Source organism: Hyperoodon ampullatus (genome assembly GCF_949752795.1).
Source record: "Hyperoodon ampullatus genome assembly, chromosome: 2".
Taxonomy (NCBI): Eukaryota; Metazoa; Chordata; class Mammalia; order Artiodactyla; family Ziphiidae; genus Hyperoodon; species Hyperoodon ampullatus.
Window position 1 is genome coordinate 51,436,800 of NC_136915.1, and position 12,989 is coordinate 51,449,788.

The window sequence follows — 12,989 nt, forward strand, 5'->3', positions numbered from 1 at the left end:
TTACTTTTATATCTCTATGAGATGATAGATATTCACTAAGCTTATTGTGATAATCACTTCTTAATGTATGAAAGCCACATCATTATGCTGTATACCTTAAACTTACACAGTGCTCTATGTCAATTATATCTCAATAAGACTGGAAGAAAAAAATAGTCTCACCTTGTAGAGTCGTGGTGAGTAGAGGGGCTGTATGTACTTTTTACAGTGCTTGTTGGCACATAATAGGTGCTCAGTAGATAGTTTTTTTTTTTATTAGTTTCTGCTTTATAACAAAGTGAATCAGTTATACATATACATATGTTCCCATATCCCTTCCCTCTTGCGTCTCCCTCCCTCCCTCCCTCCCTCCCTATCCCACCCCTCTAGGCGGTCACAAAGCACCGAGCCGATCTCCCTGTGCTATGCGGCTGCTTCCCACTAGCTATCTACCTTACGTTTGCTAGTGTATATATGTCCATGCCTCTCTTTCGCTTTGTCACAGCTTACCCTTCCCCCTCCCCATATCCTCAAGTCCATTCTCAAGTAGGTCTGTGTCTTTATTCCTGTTTTACCCCTAGGTTCTTCATGACATTTTTTTTCTTAAATTTCACATATATGTGTTAGCATACGGTATTTGTCTTTCTCTTTCTGACTGGCCGACTGGGCAGATGAGGTTCCTTTTCAGCGCCATGGGCATTGTCCTTGTTTCAATTCAAATTCAGTGAGAAGAAAATGCATATCTGTTGCCTCCAGATTCTCAGCTCTATAACCCTTTATTTATCCTCATAGCACTTTTCACCCAGTGTCACGACTTTGCTTGAATAATTAATGCATTTCATAAATGCTCACCATCTGACTCCCTTCCAAGAACAGAAACTCCATATCTGAGGCCATGCCTGTCTGTTCACCCACTACCTAGCTCAGTGCCTGTTAGCACACTGGCAGCAATGAACGTTTTGTTGGATGAATAAATAATCAATGGCTACCAGTTCATCAGCTGCATCCCTTCATTTCCACTTTCAAGTTGTCCCATGCTTGGCTTTGCAGACCCACTTGGTCTTCACGTGGTTTTGCCCTTGATCCCCGCAGGTGGAGGGACGGCAATGCCCGGCGGAGATCAGGAACTCGGGAGCTACTACGTGGGTGTGGACGTGGGGACAGGTAGTGTCCGTGCAGCTCTGGTGGACCAGAGGGGTATCCTCTTGGCTTTCGCAGACCAGCCAATCAACCAGTGGGAGCCTCAGTTCAACCACCACGAGCAGTCCTCCGAGGACATCTGGGTTGCGTGCTGCATCGTCACAAAGGTATGGCCTCAACTCTCGCGTTCTCACACGTGTTCCCCTGCTCCCACCTGCTGAGTGTGTGTAGTGTGTCCATCTGGTGCCGGGACAAGGTCGGGGTAACTTTAGACACAGGCTTTGCCTTTAGGGAGCTCATGGTCTATGGCAGAGACCAACAGACAGCTGGGATGTAACGTGATAGGTGCTGGGAGCAAAGTGACTGTGGCTAGAGCTGAGGAAGGGGCCAACGCTGAGGGGCTCCAGGTAGACAGGGTGGAGGATGCAGAACATGTAGACAGAGGATTCAGTCAGATGTGACCGAATGTGAAGACGTCACTGATAACCATAGATGACCTCTACTGTGCCCTCAGGTGTGCCCAGTGCTGTGTAAAACATGTTAACATGCATTATGCAGTCGAATCCTCACAACGACCCTATAAAGGTACCCTCATTTTATTGAGGAGGAAACAAAGGCATAGAAAGATTAGATAACTTACTCAAGTTCCTGCAGTTAGTAAGTAGGAAAGGCAGTCTGACTCCAGTGCTGCACCCTTAGATATCTTACTCAAGTTCCTGCAGTTAGTAAGTAGGAAAGGCAGTCTGACTCCAGTGCTGCACCCTTAGTCACTGGACTGTCCTGCCTTCCAAGTGGAAGGCAACAAAACCTCATTTTGTTCAGAGGGAACTGCATGTGCAAAGGCACAGTGGCCTGAGAACACGGTGGGTTCTGAGAAAGGAAGGAAGTGAGGCAACATGGTGCATCTCTGAGTTGTGCCAGGTAGATGTTTATCTTGCATGGCCTTGGTTTGCGGTCAGCTTGCTGGCTTGGGAAAAGGAGTGATGCTGGTTGAGAATTGTTCCCTTTTAGTTTCACTTGACTGGTTTTATATCCTGGTGATCAGGAACGACAGAGATGCTTTTGTAGTTTTTACCAGAGAGAAAAATAAAGTCCTGGGTTCTCTCTTCTCCCTGTTCCTAATTTAGTTCCTTAAATATTCATGAAGGGCTTGGTAATTTGCAGATGGACAATTCACTGTTCTGTCCGTATTGATCAGTCTGTTTAAACTTTAATGAGCTCTGGGCTGATGTTAGTGCCCCTGGAGAAGAAGGCAGGGAGAGAAGGTGGGGGTGGGAGGCACTGGAGCATTATCGTATAGGAATAAAAAGGGGGCACATCTTCTCTTCTGCCTGTTTAATTTTCCTCCTCCCTCCCCCGCCCCGTCCCAGCCCCCGCCTTGGTGAGAATCTTCTACTCTTTGCCCTTGGGTCTCCTTTGTTTTTCCAACGTATAGCATTTCTTGCCATTAAGGACATTGTGAAGAAGAAAATATAATCCCCTGATGAAAAGCTACTTTAAAAACAGGTCTGCTCTAAGTACAGCTTGGTTTAATGTTGGATTTTTAATCATCTCCCGGTGGCAGCCACCTCATCATCTGCTTGAGCCCCATTAGCCATGTGAGTGGCTCTGGGCATTTGTCCTTAGCGAGGATGTCTGTCTGTAGCAAACCTGGATAAAGCTATTGGGTCTTAGGCTGTTCCCCTCGCATGGGGTATGGCCATGTGGCCGCATGTCAGATGCCATATGATAAACATGACATACCTACTCACAGCTATATTGCTATGTGAGGTTGAAGGAGGGGAGCATGTTTATATTAGAGAGGTAACACACCAGAGAGCACAGATTCTGGAGCCAGACTGCCTGGATTGACATCCCAGTTTCAACATTTATTAGCTTGTCATCTTGGACAAGTTACTTATGGTGTCTTGCTTGAGTTTCATCATCTGTAAAATGGAATGACGACTGTACCTATCTGCACTGGGTCCTTGTGAGGATTAAATGAGTTAATGCATATAAAATGTCGTAACAGTGCCTGGAAATGAGTAAGCACTATGATTCCTATGGCGATGATGATGACAATAACAGAAATGAGTAGATTATGGAGGAGAGTGAATTTCTAAGACGAAATACTGAAAAGTCAGTGTCAGTAAGGGAGGCACCTCATGGGAATATTCACTCCTTTTGTCGTTAGGGTTCTTTCCGTGTAAGATTTTGAGAAGCAACGGTCTGGGGCAAGGGGTGACATAAAATACATCCCGACCTGTCTTGTCTTTCTCAAGGACTTAAGGAAGTCAAGAGTTTGAGAGCAGTTGTACTTACTGCTTCCTTTTCACTAAGTTGCTCACATTGCCTGAGACACTTTCCCCTTAGTCAAGTTAATAAAAACAATAAGAACAACAGTAACAATATGATGATGATGATGGCAGCTCACATTTCTTGGGCACTGATTATGTTCCAGGTACCATGCTGAACACTTTATACCAATCACTTCATTTTATCCACACAACAGCCTCGTTTTTTAAAAAAAAAACTGAAATATAGTATTTGCAATGTTATGTTACTTTTAGGTGTACTGTTTTTTTCAGATTCTTTTGTCTTATTGGTTATTAAAAAATATTGAGTAGAGTTCCTTGTGCTATACAGTAGGTCCTTGTTGGTTATCTGTTTTATATATAGTAGTGTGTATATGTTAATCGCAAACTCCTAATTTATCCCCCTACCCTTTTCCTTTTGGTATCCATAAGTTTGTTTTCTGTGTTTGTAGGTCTAGTTCTATTTTGTATCTAAGTTCATTTGTATCTTTTTTTTTTAGATTTCACATACAAGCAATATTATATGATATTTGTCCTCTGTCTGGCTTAGTTCACTTAGTGTGATAATCTCCATGTTGCTGCAAATGGCATTATTTCATTCTCTTTTTAAAAAAATTTTTTTTTATTATTATTTTTTTACAACTTTATTGGAGTATAATTGCTTCACAATGGTGTATTAGTTTCTGCTTTATAACAAAGTGAATCAGTTATACATATACATCTGTTCCCATATCCCTTCCCTCTTGCATCTCCCTCCCTTCCACTCTCCCTATCCCACCCCTGCAGTCGGTCACAAGGTACCGAGCTGATCTCCCTGTGCTATGCGGCTGCTTCCCACTAGCTATCTGCCTTACGTTTGCTAGTGTATATATGTCCATGCTTCTCTCTTGCTTTGTCACAGCTTACCCTTCCCCCTCCCCATATCCTCAAGTTCATTCTCAAGTAGGTCTGTGTCTTTATTCCTGTTTTACCCCTAGGTTCTTCATGACATTTTTTTTCTTAAATTCCATATATAGGTATTTATGGCTGAGTAATATTCCATTGTATATATGTACCACATCTTCTTTATCCATTCCTCTGTTGATGGTCATGTAGGTTGATTCCATGTCTTGGCTATTGTAAATAATGCTGCAGCGAACATTGGGGTGCATGTATCCTTTCGAACCATGTTTTTTTCTGATATATGCCCAAGAGTGGGATTGTTGGATCATATGGTAGTTCTATCTTTAGCTTTTTTTAACAACCTCCATACTGTTCTCCATAGTGGCGTCAACAATTTATTATGAACTCTGTTTTAGAGCTGGAAGAAATGAGCTGTTAAGAGGTAAAGTAACCACCCAAAGTCAGGGGTTGGGCTGCTGCTGTCTTCCTCGTGCTCTTTTTTTGTCCCTCTCTTCAGCCTCATCTTATTCCACATGCCCGCATCTTATCGTATTAAGCTACCTGAATTTTTTTTTTCTAAATTAGCTCTGAATGGAGAACTTTGAGCTTATCCTGATTGTTATATTAAGCATTCTGAATTATAAGTGCCTTTACCCAGCTGTCTGCTTATGTGGAAAATGTGTGCCCCCCGAGTAGGGGTCATATCTTGTTTATCTGTATTTCCTTAGAGTTCCTCACTTGTAATGTGCCCCATTCATGTCTGTTGAGTACGTGAATGAGTGAAATATCTGTTGTTTTCATTATCTGGCATGCTCTTCTCTCATCTTTTTTTTTTAACCTGCCCAGTTCCTGGGTACCTTTTAAAGTAAGCTTAAGCATTACTTCCCCCTTGGAGCCTTCCTGGATGACCCCTGACAGTCCCTGCCTGCCCTTGACAACCTCAGAAGAAAGAGGGTGAGAAGTCCCTCTCTGTTGCCCCAGAGCCCACGTCTTCACCTGTTTCATTATCTGGTCCTTACCAGATTGTGTTTTAATTGGTGACTTGTTTTAACCATGAGCTGAACTCTTGGAGAGTGTCATCTCTGTGTCCACAGCATCTAACACATTGCTTGGCACAAATTTGATGCTCAGTAAATGGTTGCTGAATTAATGTTACTTAGAGCTAAAAACAAGCAAACAAAAAACATTCTGACATCCCTCATCTTGTTCAAATGTTGCAATAACTCTATGACATAGTTTGCCATACTTCCTATTTGACTCATGAGGATATTGAGGCTCTGAAACTAATGAGTATTAGAGACAGACCTAGACCCCTACTGAGATGGTTCCAAATCCTCTTCTCTGTTCTACTCACCACTGCCCCTGAAACTGTCAAGTCTTTATTGGGTTGATACCCACACATCTAAAAATTTCTATGGAAACACACAAGTCCTAGAGCTTATGTCGTCCTTGATTTTAAGGGCTTATATCCCTTTTTGGAGCCGCAAATCTTAATCACCTCAACAAGGCAAGAACATTGCAAGGTAGTGTCTAGTAACAGCTTCCATTAGGAAGAAGATAAGCTGGACGTACCATTCAGCCAGCAGGTATTTGTCAAGTGTCATTAGTCTGCGAATATTTATTGAGTACGTACTATGTGCTATGCTCTTTGCTAAGCACTAGATTATATATGGGAGCGAGGGCTACAACAAGTTCTGTGCCCCTAAGGATGAAATAGTTCAGTTACATGGAAAAAAGTAATACCCAGGAAGCCAACGAAATACCATTTTGTTCTAAATTGTACCAGCTATATGAGTAATGGTTGGAGAGAGAAGGAGCAGAAGAGGGAGTCACCCATGTGGGGTTGAGCAATCATGTCAACCTCCTATATTTATAGAACCTTTATGGTTTACAAAGTACGAGCCTATCCATTTGATTGTCATACAAGGTAGGTAGGGGAGGGGTTGTTATTCCCATGTTAAATTGAAAAGAAATACTGAGATCCAGAGAGTTAAGTGACTTTCCCTAAGTCACCCAGGAAGTGGGTGATAAGCCTGAACTCAGGCCAGAGCTCTGCATTCCCTCCATCTCCAACACCACATACCTTCATCTTTTGTCTGGATTAGCCTTGGAATGCAACTGACCTCCTCATCTATGTCTGTGCACTTTCCCTCTCCAACTGTGCTCCTTCTTGAGCTGGAATGATAGATATATGTTAATGCTAACTTGATCAGGTCACTCTTTTGCTTACAGCTCTTCTGTAGCCCCATACTACTGCTTGGATAGAACTCAGAATCCTTAACATGGCCTGTAGGCGCTGTGTGGTTTGGTTTTAGCCTGCTCTCCTGGCTCATCTCATGATGCTTCTCTCAGCTCTGCCTTCCACTCATATTCTCCTTCTGTCATAATCCCACACATGCACTGCTCCCCCTGTCCTCTGGCCGGACTTTTGCACACATTCTTTCTTCTTCCTGCATACTCTTCCTGCCTTCTGCTGACATATTTCACTCCTATTCATCCTTAGGTCCATACTGTCTGATACAGCAGTCACTAGCCACATGTCACCATTTAAATTTAGTTAAAATTAAATAGAGTTTAAAATTTGGTTCCTGCATTGCAGTAGCCACACTTCAAGTGCTTGGCAGCCACGTGTGGCTGGTGGCTGCTGTGCTGGACAGCACAGATACAGAATATGTCCATCACTGCAGAAGGTCCCTTGCGTAGTGTTGCACTGGATCTTAGTTCAAAAGGTAGTTGTTCAAGGAGGAAGCCTTTTCTCGCCCAATGTTACCTCCCAACTAAGTCCAACTCAGTGTTTTCACGTCTCTTGTACTTCTTCTTCATAGAACTTCACGTGGTTTGTGAATCATTCATTTTTTGATTAATATCAAATAGTAAAATCATTCTATAATCAAGTAATAACATAAAATAAATGAAGTAAAATAAAATAATTCCCATTTGTGGATTAATAGCTGTCTTTTCTACTAGATTTTGTACCGCAGGAGGGTAGGAACTATAGTTTGCTCACCCAGGTCCTAACGTATAGTAGACCCGGGAAATGTAAAAAGAATGAATGACTCAAGACATTGGGACCTCCCTACTCCCAATCAATGAAGAAAGCTTGAGAAAGGATGTAGGGTTAAAAGTGAGACTTGAGAACACTAAGAGTGGTTGTTCAGGAGGAATATTATGGACGGAAGCGCTTAGGTGGAAAAGTTAGAGTCATCCCCGGCTGGAGCAGGTGGTTTCCAGTAGGAGGAGGAAGGGAAGCTGGAATTGGTGTTGGGGGCCTACCTGGGGTGGCTGGTTCTGAGGCCAGTTGGGAGCTCTTCTAGAATCATCCTGAGTTTCAGACTGACCAGCAACAGATTGAGGATGGCTTGGAGGAACAGAAACTAAATTCAAGGATGCCAGTTAGGAGGCAGTTTCCTTCTTCTAATAAAGTTCTGGAAGCTGAGATTTGTTTGAACCATAAGGTGTGGGAGGCCTGGGGCTATGTCTGTCTTGTTGAGCATGTGTCCTCTATGGTGGCACATGTAGGTGCCTAATACTACCTCTTTAATAAATGAAGGGCTGGGTTAGGATGTTGGCCGAGGAATAAAGAGGCGGCACAAGACTGAGAGACTTTGGAAGGAAGATCGAGCAGGACCTGGTGACGATGGAGAGGAAGGAGGTAGAGGCAGTTTCAGAGTTTCTGTTCTTGGAGGAATGTTGGTGTCACTGACATAAATGGCAGTGTTTGGCCTCTATCTCTCTACCTTATGTTCAAGGGACAGTACCACACCTGAGCTAGGATGCTGTGTAGGTAATGGACCAGGACTGGATTTGTTCATTTTACTGGTCACTAGAGTAGATTCTGTAAAGCTGAAAGCCTCCAGGGGCCTTGCAGGTAACATACACCCCACACAAGCTATATTAGCCTTGTTGTTATTCCCACCTCAGGGCCTTTGCACTGGCTGTTCTCCTGCCTGAAACACTTTTTCTACAGTTTTCTACAGGGTCAGCTCCTCAGGTCCTTCAGGTGTTTCCTCAAATCTCACTTTCTCAGCAACTACCTTCCCCTTCTCTGGCATTCCTGATCCCCCTGACATCACTTTCTAGTATACTGTACATACACTATATAATTTTTTCGGTTTATTGGCCGTTGTATATCCTTACAACGTAATCTCCAAAACAGTAAGGAATTAAAAAAAATTTTTTGCTTTCCATTGTTTCCCAAATACCCAGAATAGTGCACAGCATGACCTTAGAAGGGGCTTGATTGTATTTGCTGACTGACTGAATGAGTAATTGAATTGTGTAGGCAACAGGGAGTGATGGGCCTGAGGGAACTGGGGATTTCATAACCTCATGCACACCCCCAAAGCTGACAAAGGCATTCAAATCAAGATTTAAAAGAATACAGTACCAGCCACATAGAGCTCTATTGCAAGCTGGATTCCGTGAGGCCCCAGGCTTTGACCCTTGCTCCAAATACAGCCAAAGATAAAACCAGGTATGCCTCTGACCCTCCAGTTCTCAGTTTGGAAGATTTCTGAGGAACTCTGTCTCCCCACCCAGTATGGCACAGCCTGCTGATTTAAAACACATGCAGAATTGAACTGGTTCCCACAGTCAGAACAAAGCGATGCACAATCCCTTCCCCAAACATTTGTTTGCTGCCCCATAGCTACGAGTTGACAGTTGCGAGACATGGACCAGGTTACCGAATGAAGTTGCAGAAGTCTCCTTCTCTGGAAATTCTTTAGCAGCGCAATGTGCTTTCTCTCTAGCTGAGGAAATTCCCTTGATGCCAAGCTGTTGGGGTGAGTTTACTAGCCTGCTTTCTTCTTCCATTAATGAGCGTATAAAAAAGAATCCTCAGGTCAGCAGGTCAAGTCCCAGGGGCCTTCTGGGTAGTGTGACCCTGACAGCCATCTCTCTGAGATGGTTTAGATGGGGGTGGGGGTGGGGAGTGGAGGGGGTCCTCACGATAAGCATGATGAGCATGGTCATAAGGCATTTCCATATAAGGCTGGGGAAATGACAGTGGCTGCCTAACCAAATCAGGTTTAAATGCTTGTCACAATTATTCCTCCAGTTCCTTGTGGTAGGTTTCCGTTTTAGAGATGGAGACACTGCACTTTTGAGGCTGAAAGGCCATGGTTCGAATATAGAACTCTGTAGGTCTTCGAGGGGATTCATAAAGTAGATTGTAGAGAATATTTTCTTTGCTTCTACTGGACAGTCACTCCCACCAGAATTCTTAGGAGGATTTGAGTTTATCCAATCTTTTCAGTTGTTTATCCTGTCATTTTATATGTGCTTACATGACACACAGAGCATGCTATGCTTCGTACATCAGAAAGATTCCATGAACACAGTTAGTAAGGCATCGAGGGAGTTTTCCATCCTTCATATTTCCTACAAAGGTTTATCAGTTCCAGAGCACTTTCAAACTAATTGATGCTCTTGATCCTTACCTAGGAGTTCTCTCTCTCTCAGGAACCTGAGGCTCAGAAAGGTGATGAGATTAGTGCAAGATTACCTGATCCAGAAGTGGTGGAGCTGGAACCAGAAGGTGGCTCTTTTGACACTGTAGCCCATGCTTGTTTCTACTCCAAAGCTGCCTTGTGGTATTGAGTTTTATTGCATCTTCTACATGTTCCCTCCCAGTTCCTCTCTTGACTAATTGCAGGCCTATGTGGGGTGGGCTTGCCCAAGTCAGGCATGCACTCTCTGGGCACAGAGACCAACAGGGCCGCAAGGCAGGTAGAAGTTAGGGCTGGCTTGTTGATTGTTAGATTGATGCTCCATGAATTCAAAGAAGATTGGAGGCAGCTAATTTCTTCAAATAATGGCTCCTACTTATTGTGCACCAAATGCCAGATGTTGGGCTAATCACACCTTATTTTGCTGAATTCTCATAACATCATTAGGAGATGTAGGTCTAAGTAATAGCTTTGTGTAACCAAGGAAACCGGTTTTCTGGCTTCCCAAAGTCACATGACTAGTTGGTGGCAGAGCCAGGTTTCAAACTCAGGGAGTCTGCACCCAGTATCATTGATCTTAGCCACTACCCAGAGATTTCCAAGCCAAGTTGGAAGGACATTCCAGGTGGAGGAGGCCATGCTTATAAATGCTACAGAGACATGATCCAGCAAGGCAAGGGGGTGATTAGAATGGCTGGAATTGTGTAACATGCCCTGGGTCACATAGCCAGAGTGACAGAGCTAGGATTTGAAACCAGGTCTTTGTGGGTCATTGTCTTGAGGCCATGCTGACAGGGACTTGGGTTTGCGGCTCACATTCTTCTAAGTCTTGATGGATCAGTGTAGTGAAGGTGTACGGGGCATTCACCTGGTGATGTGGGGCAGAGGTATTGCCAGGCGTCACAGATGGCTGACTAGCGATGTTCTTGCATAGAGCACATGCCCTCTCTGCAGGGTGAGTCTCTTGGGCAGGCAGGCAGTATGGTGGAGTAGGAAGAACACAGGCTCTGAGTTTGAATTCTGGCTCTGCCATCTACTGGCTGTACGACAGGATTAAGTTCAAATTCTCAATCTTTGGAGCCCACTTGCTGTTCCCTTCCCTCCCCAGTCTTCCACTTATTTTTTTATGAAATGGAAATACTAAATGTTTCCTCAGTGGGTTTTGTAAGGATTAAATAAGATGATGTTTGTAAAGTACCTGGCACTCAATAGGTGCTCAATATATGGTGACATTTTATAATTTATTGTTGTTATTATTTGAAAAAAATTAATGCTTTTCTTTGTTGAAAAACCTGTAATAATTGTGTGTAGCTCTTATTTGAGGAACTCATTAAATAGTAAGAAACAGAATCCTAAATGACAAGTCCAAAATTCCAAAACAGGAGAAAAGAAGACTTGAGCATTTTATTTTATTTTATTTTTTATTTATTTTTTTTGCGGTACGCCGGCCTCTCACTGTTGTGGCCTCTCCCATTGCGGAGCACAGGCTCTGGACGTGCCGGCTCAGCGGCCATGGCTCACGGGCCCAGCCGCTCCACTGCATGTGGGATCTTCCTGGACCGGGGCACGAACCCGTGTCCCCCGCATTGGCAGGCGGACTCTCAACCACTACGCCACCAGGGAAGTCTGACTTGAGCATTTTAAATGGAGATGGACACATTTGAGTTGACTTTTGTGGTATTTAAAAGGTTATTGTCATGTTTTAAGTTGGCAGGAAATGTTAATGAGTGTGATCACTCATGCTTTTTCACAAAAGGAAACCATAGAAACAAAAATTAAAAAATAGAATTCATCAATAAATCTGTTATTCTCCAGCTTAAAAAATTACATGACAAAGTGAAAAATCTCCCTTCTCCTCCAGCTGTCATTTCTGTTCTCAGTGGCAACCACTATTAGCAGTTTGTTGTATATTTTTTTTTGTTTTTTTTGTACCTTATTAATATATCATGGATGTATTTCCATTTCATCTTTTATAGCTCAACTTTGTAAAAAAATATTTAACAGCTTGAGGTATAATTTACATACCATAAAATCATCCACTGTAAATGTATAATTCAGTGATTTTATTAAATTTACACATTTGTGCAATCATCACCATAATTCAATTTTAGAATAGTTCTGTTACCCCCCAAAAGTTCCCTTATGCCTGTTTGTAGTCAGTCCCCAGCCCCAGTCATCGATAACTGTTTTCTGTCTTTATAGTTATTCCTTTCTAGAAATTTCACATAAATGGAATCATACAACATGGCTTCTTTTGTGTCCGACTTCTTTTACTTAGCGTAATGTTTTTAAGGTTCATTCATGTGGTTGCACAGATAGTACTCTTTCTGAGTACTATGCTGTTGTATGGATATAACACACTTGGTTTCAACATTTGGTTAAACCATGATGAACATTTGATTTGTTTACAGTTTTAGGGTATTATGAACAATGCTGCTGTGAATATTCACATACAAGTCTTTATGTTGACATACATTTTTATTTTTCCTGGGTGGATACCTAGGAGTGAAATTGCTGAGTTGTGTGGTAAATTATGTTTCACAAAGTGCCAAACTTCTTTCCCAAAATGGCTGTATTTTACATTTCTACCAGCAATGTATGAGGATTCCACTTTCTCCATAATTTTCTAATGCTTGGTATTGTCACTCTTTTTTATTATAGCTGTTATTGTAGGTGTGTAGTAGTAGCTTATTGTGATTTTAATATGCATTTCCTTAATGACTAATGATGTTGAGCATATTTTTGTGTGCTTTGGCCATTTGTCTTCTTTGGTGATGTGTATATTTAAATCTTTTGCCCATTTTGTAACTGGGTTGTTAATCCTCTTATTATTGAGTTATAAGAGTTCTTTATATATTCCATATATGTCTATTATCAGATGTCTGAATTACAAATGTTTTCTCCCGATGTTTAGCTTTTCATTTTCTTACTGTTTCTTTTAAAGAGAAAAATTTTTTAATTTTGATGAAGTCAAATTTATTATTTTTTCTTTTGAGTCTTGCTTTTTAATAAATCTTTGTCTAGCTCATGTCATAAAGATTTTCTCCTGTAAGTTTTATAGTTTTAATTCTTACATTTGGAGATATGATACATTTTTTGAGTCAATTTTTGTGAATGGTGTAAGGTAAAAGTCAAAAAGTATATGTTCTTTTTTTTTTTTTTTGCATTTGGGCATTTAGTTGTTTTAGTACTACTGTCATACATTCTGTCCTTTCCCCATTGAATTGTCTTGGCACCTTATAAA

At 42.0% G+C, this 12,989-nt stretch overlaps 1 protein-coding gene across 1 annotated transcript in view; it reads left to right on the forward strand.

Annotated features, from left to right (window-relative positions):
- The window catches only part of FGGY (FGGY carbohydrate kinase domain containing), a 424,082-nt gene that overhangs the window by 19,301 nt on the left and 391,792 nt on the right, over positions 1–12,989 (forward strand). The window contains exon 2 of the mRNA XM_079698487.1: positions 1,072–1,286. Coding sequence (XP_079554613.1) covers positions 1,086–1,286 — 201 coding nt within the window. The 5' untranslated portion in view covers positions 1,072–1,085. The remainder of the gene's footprint in view (positions 1–1,071; positions 1,287–12,989) is intronic.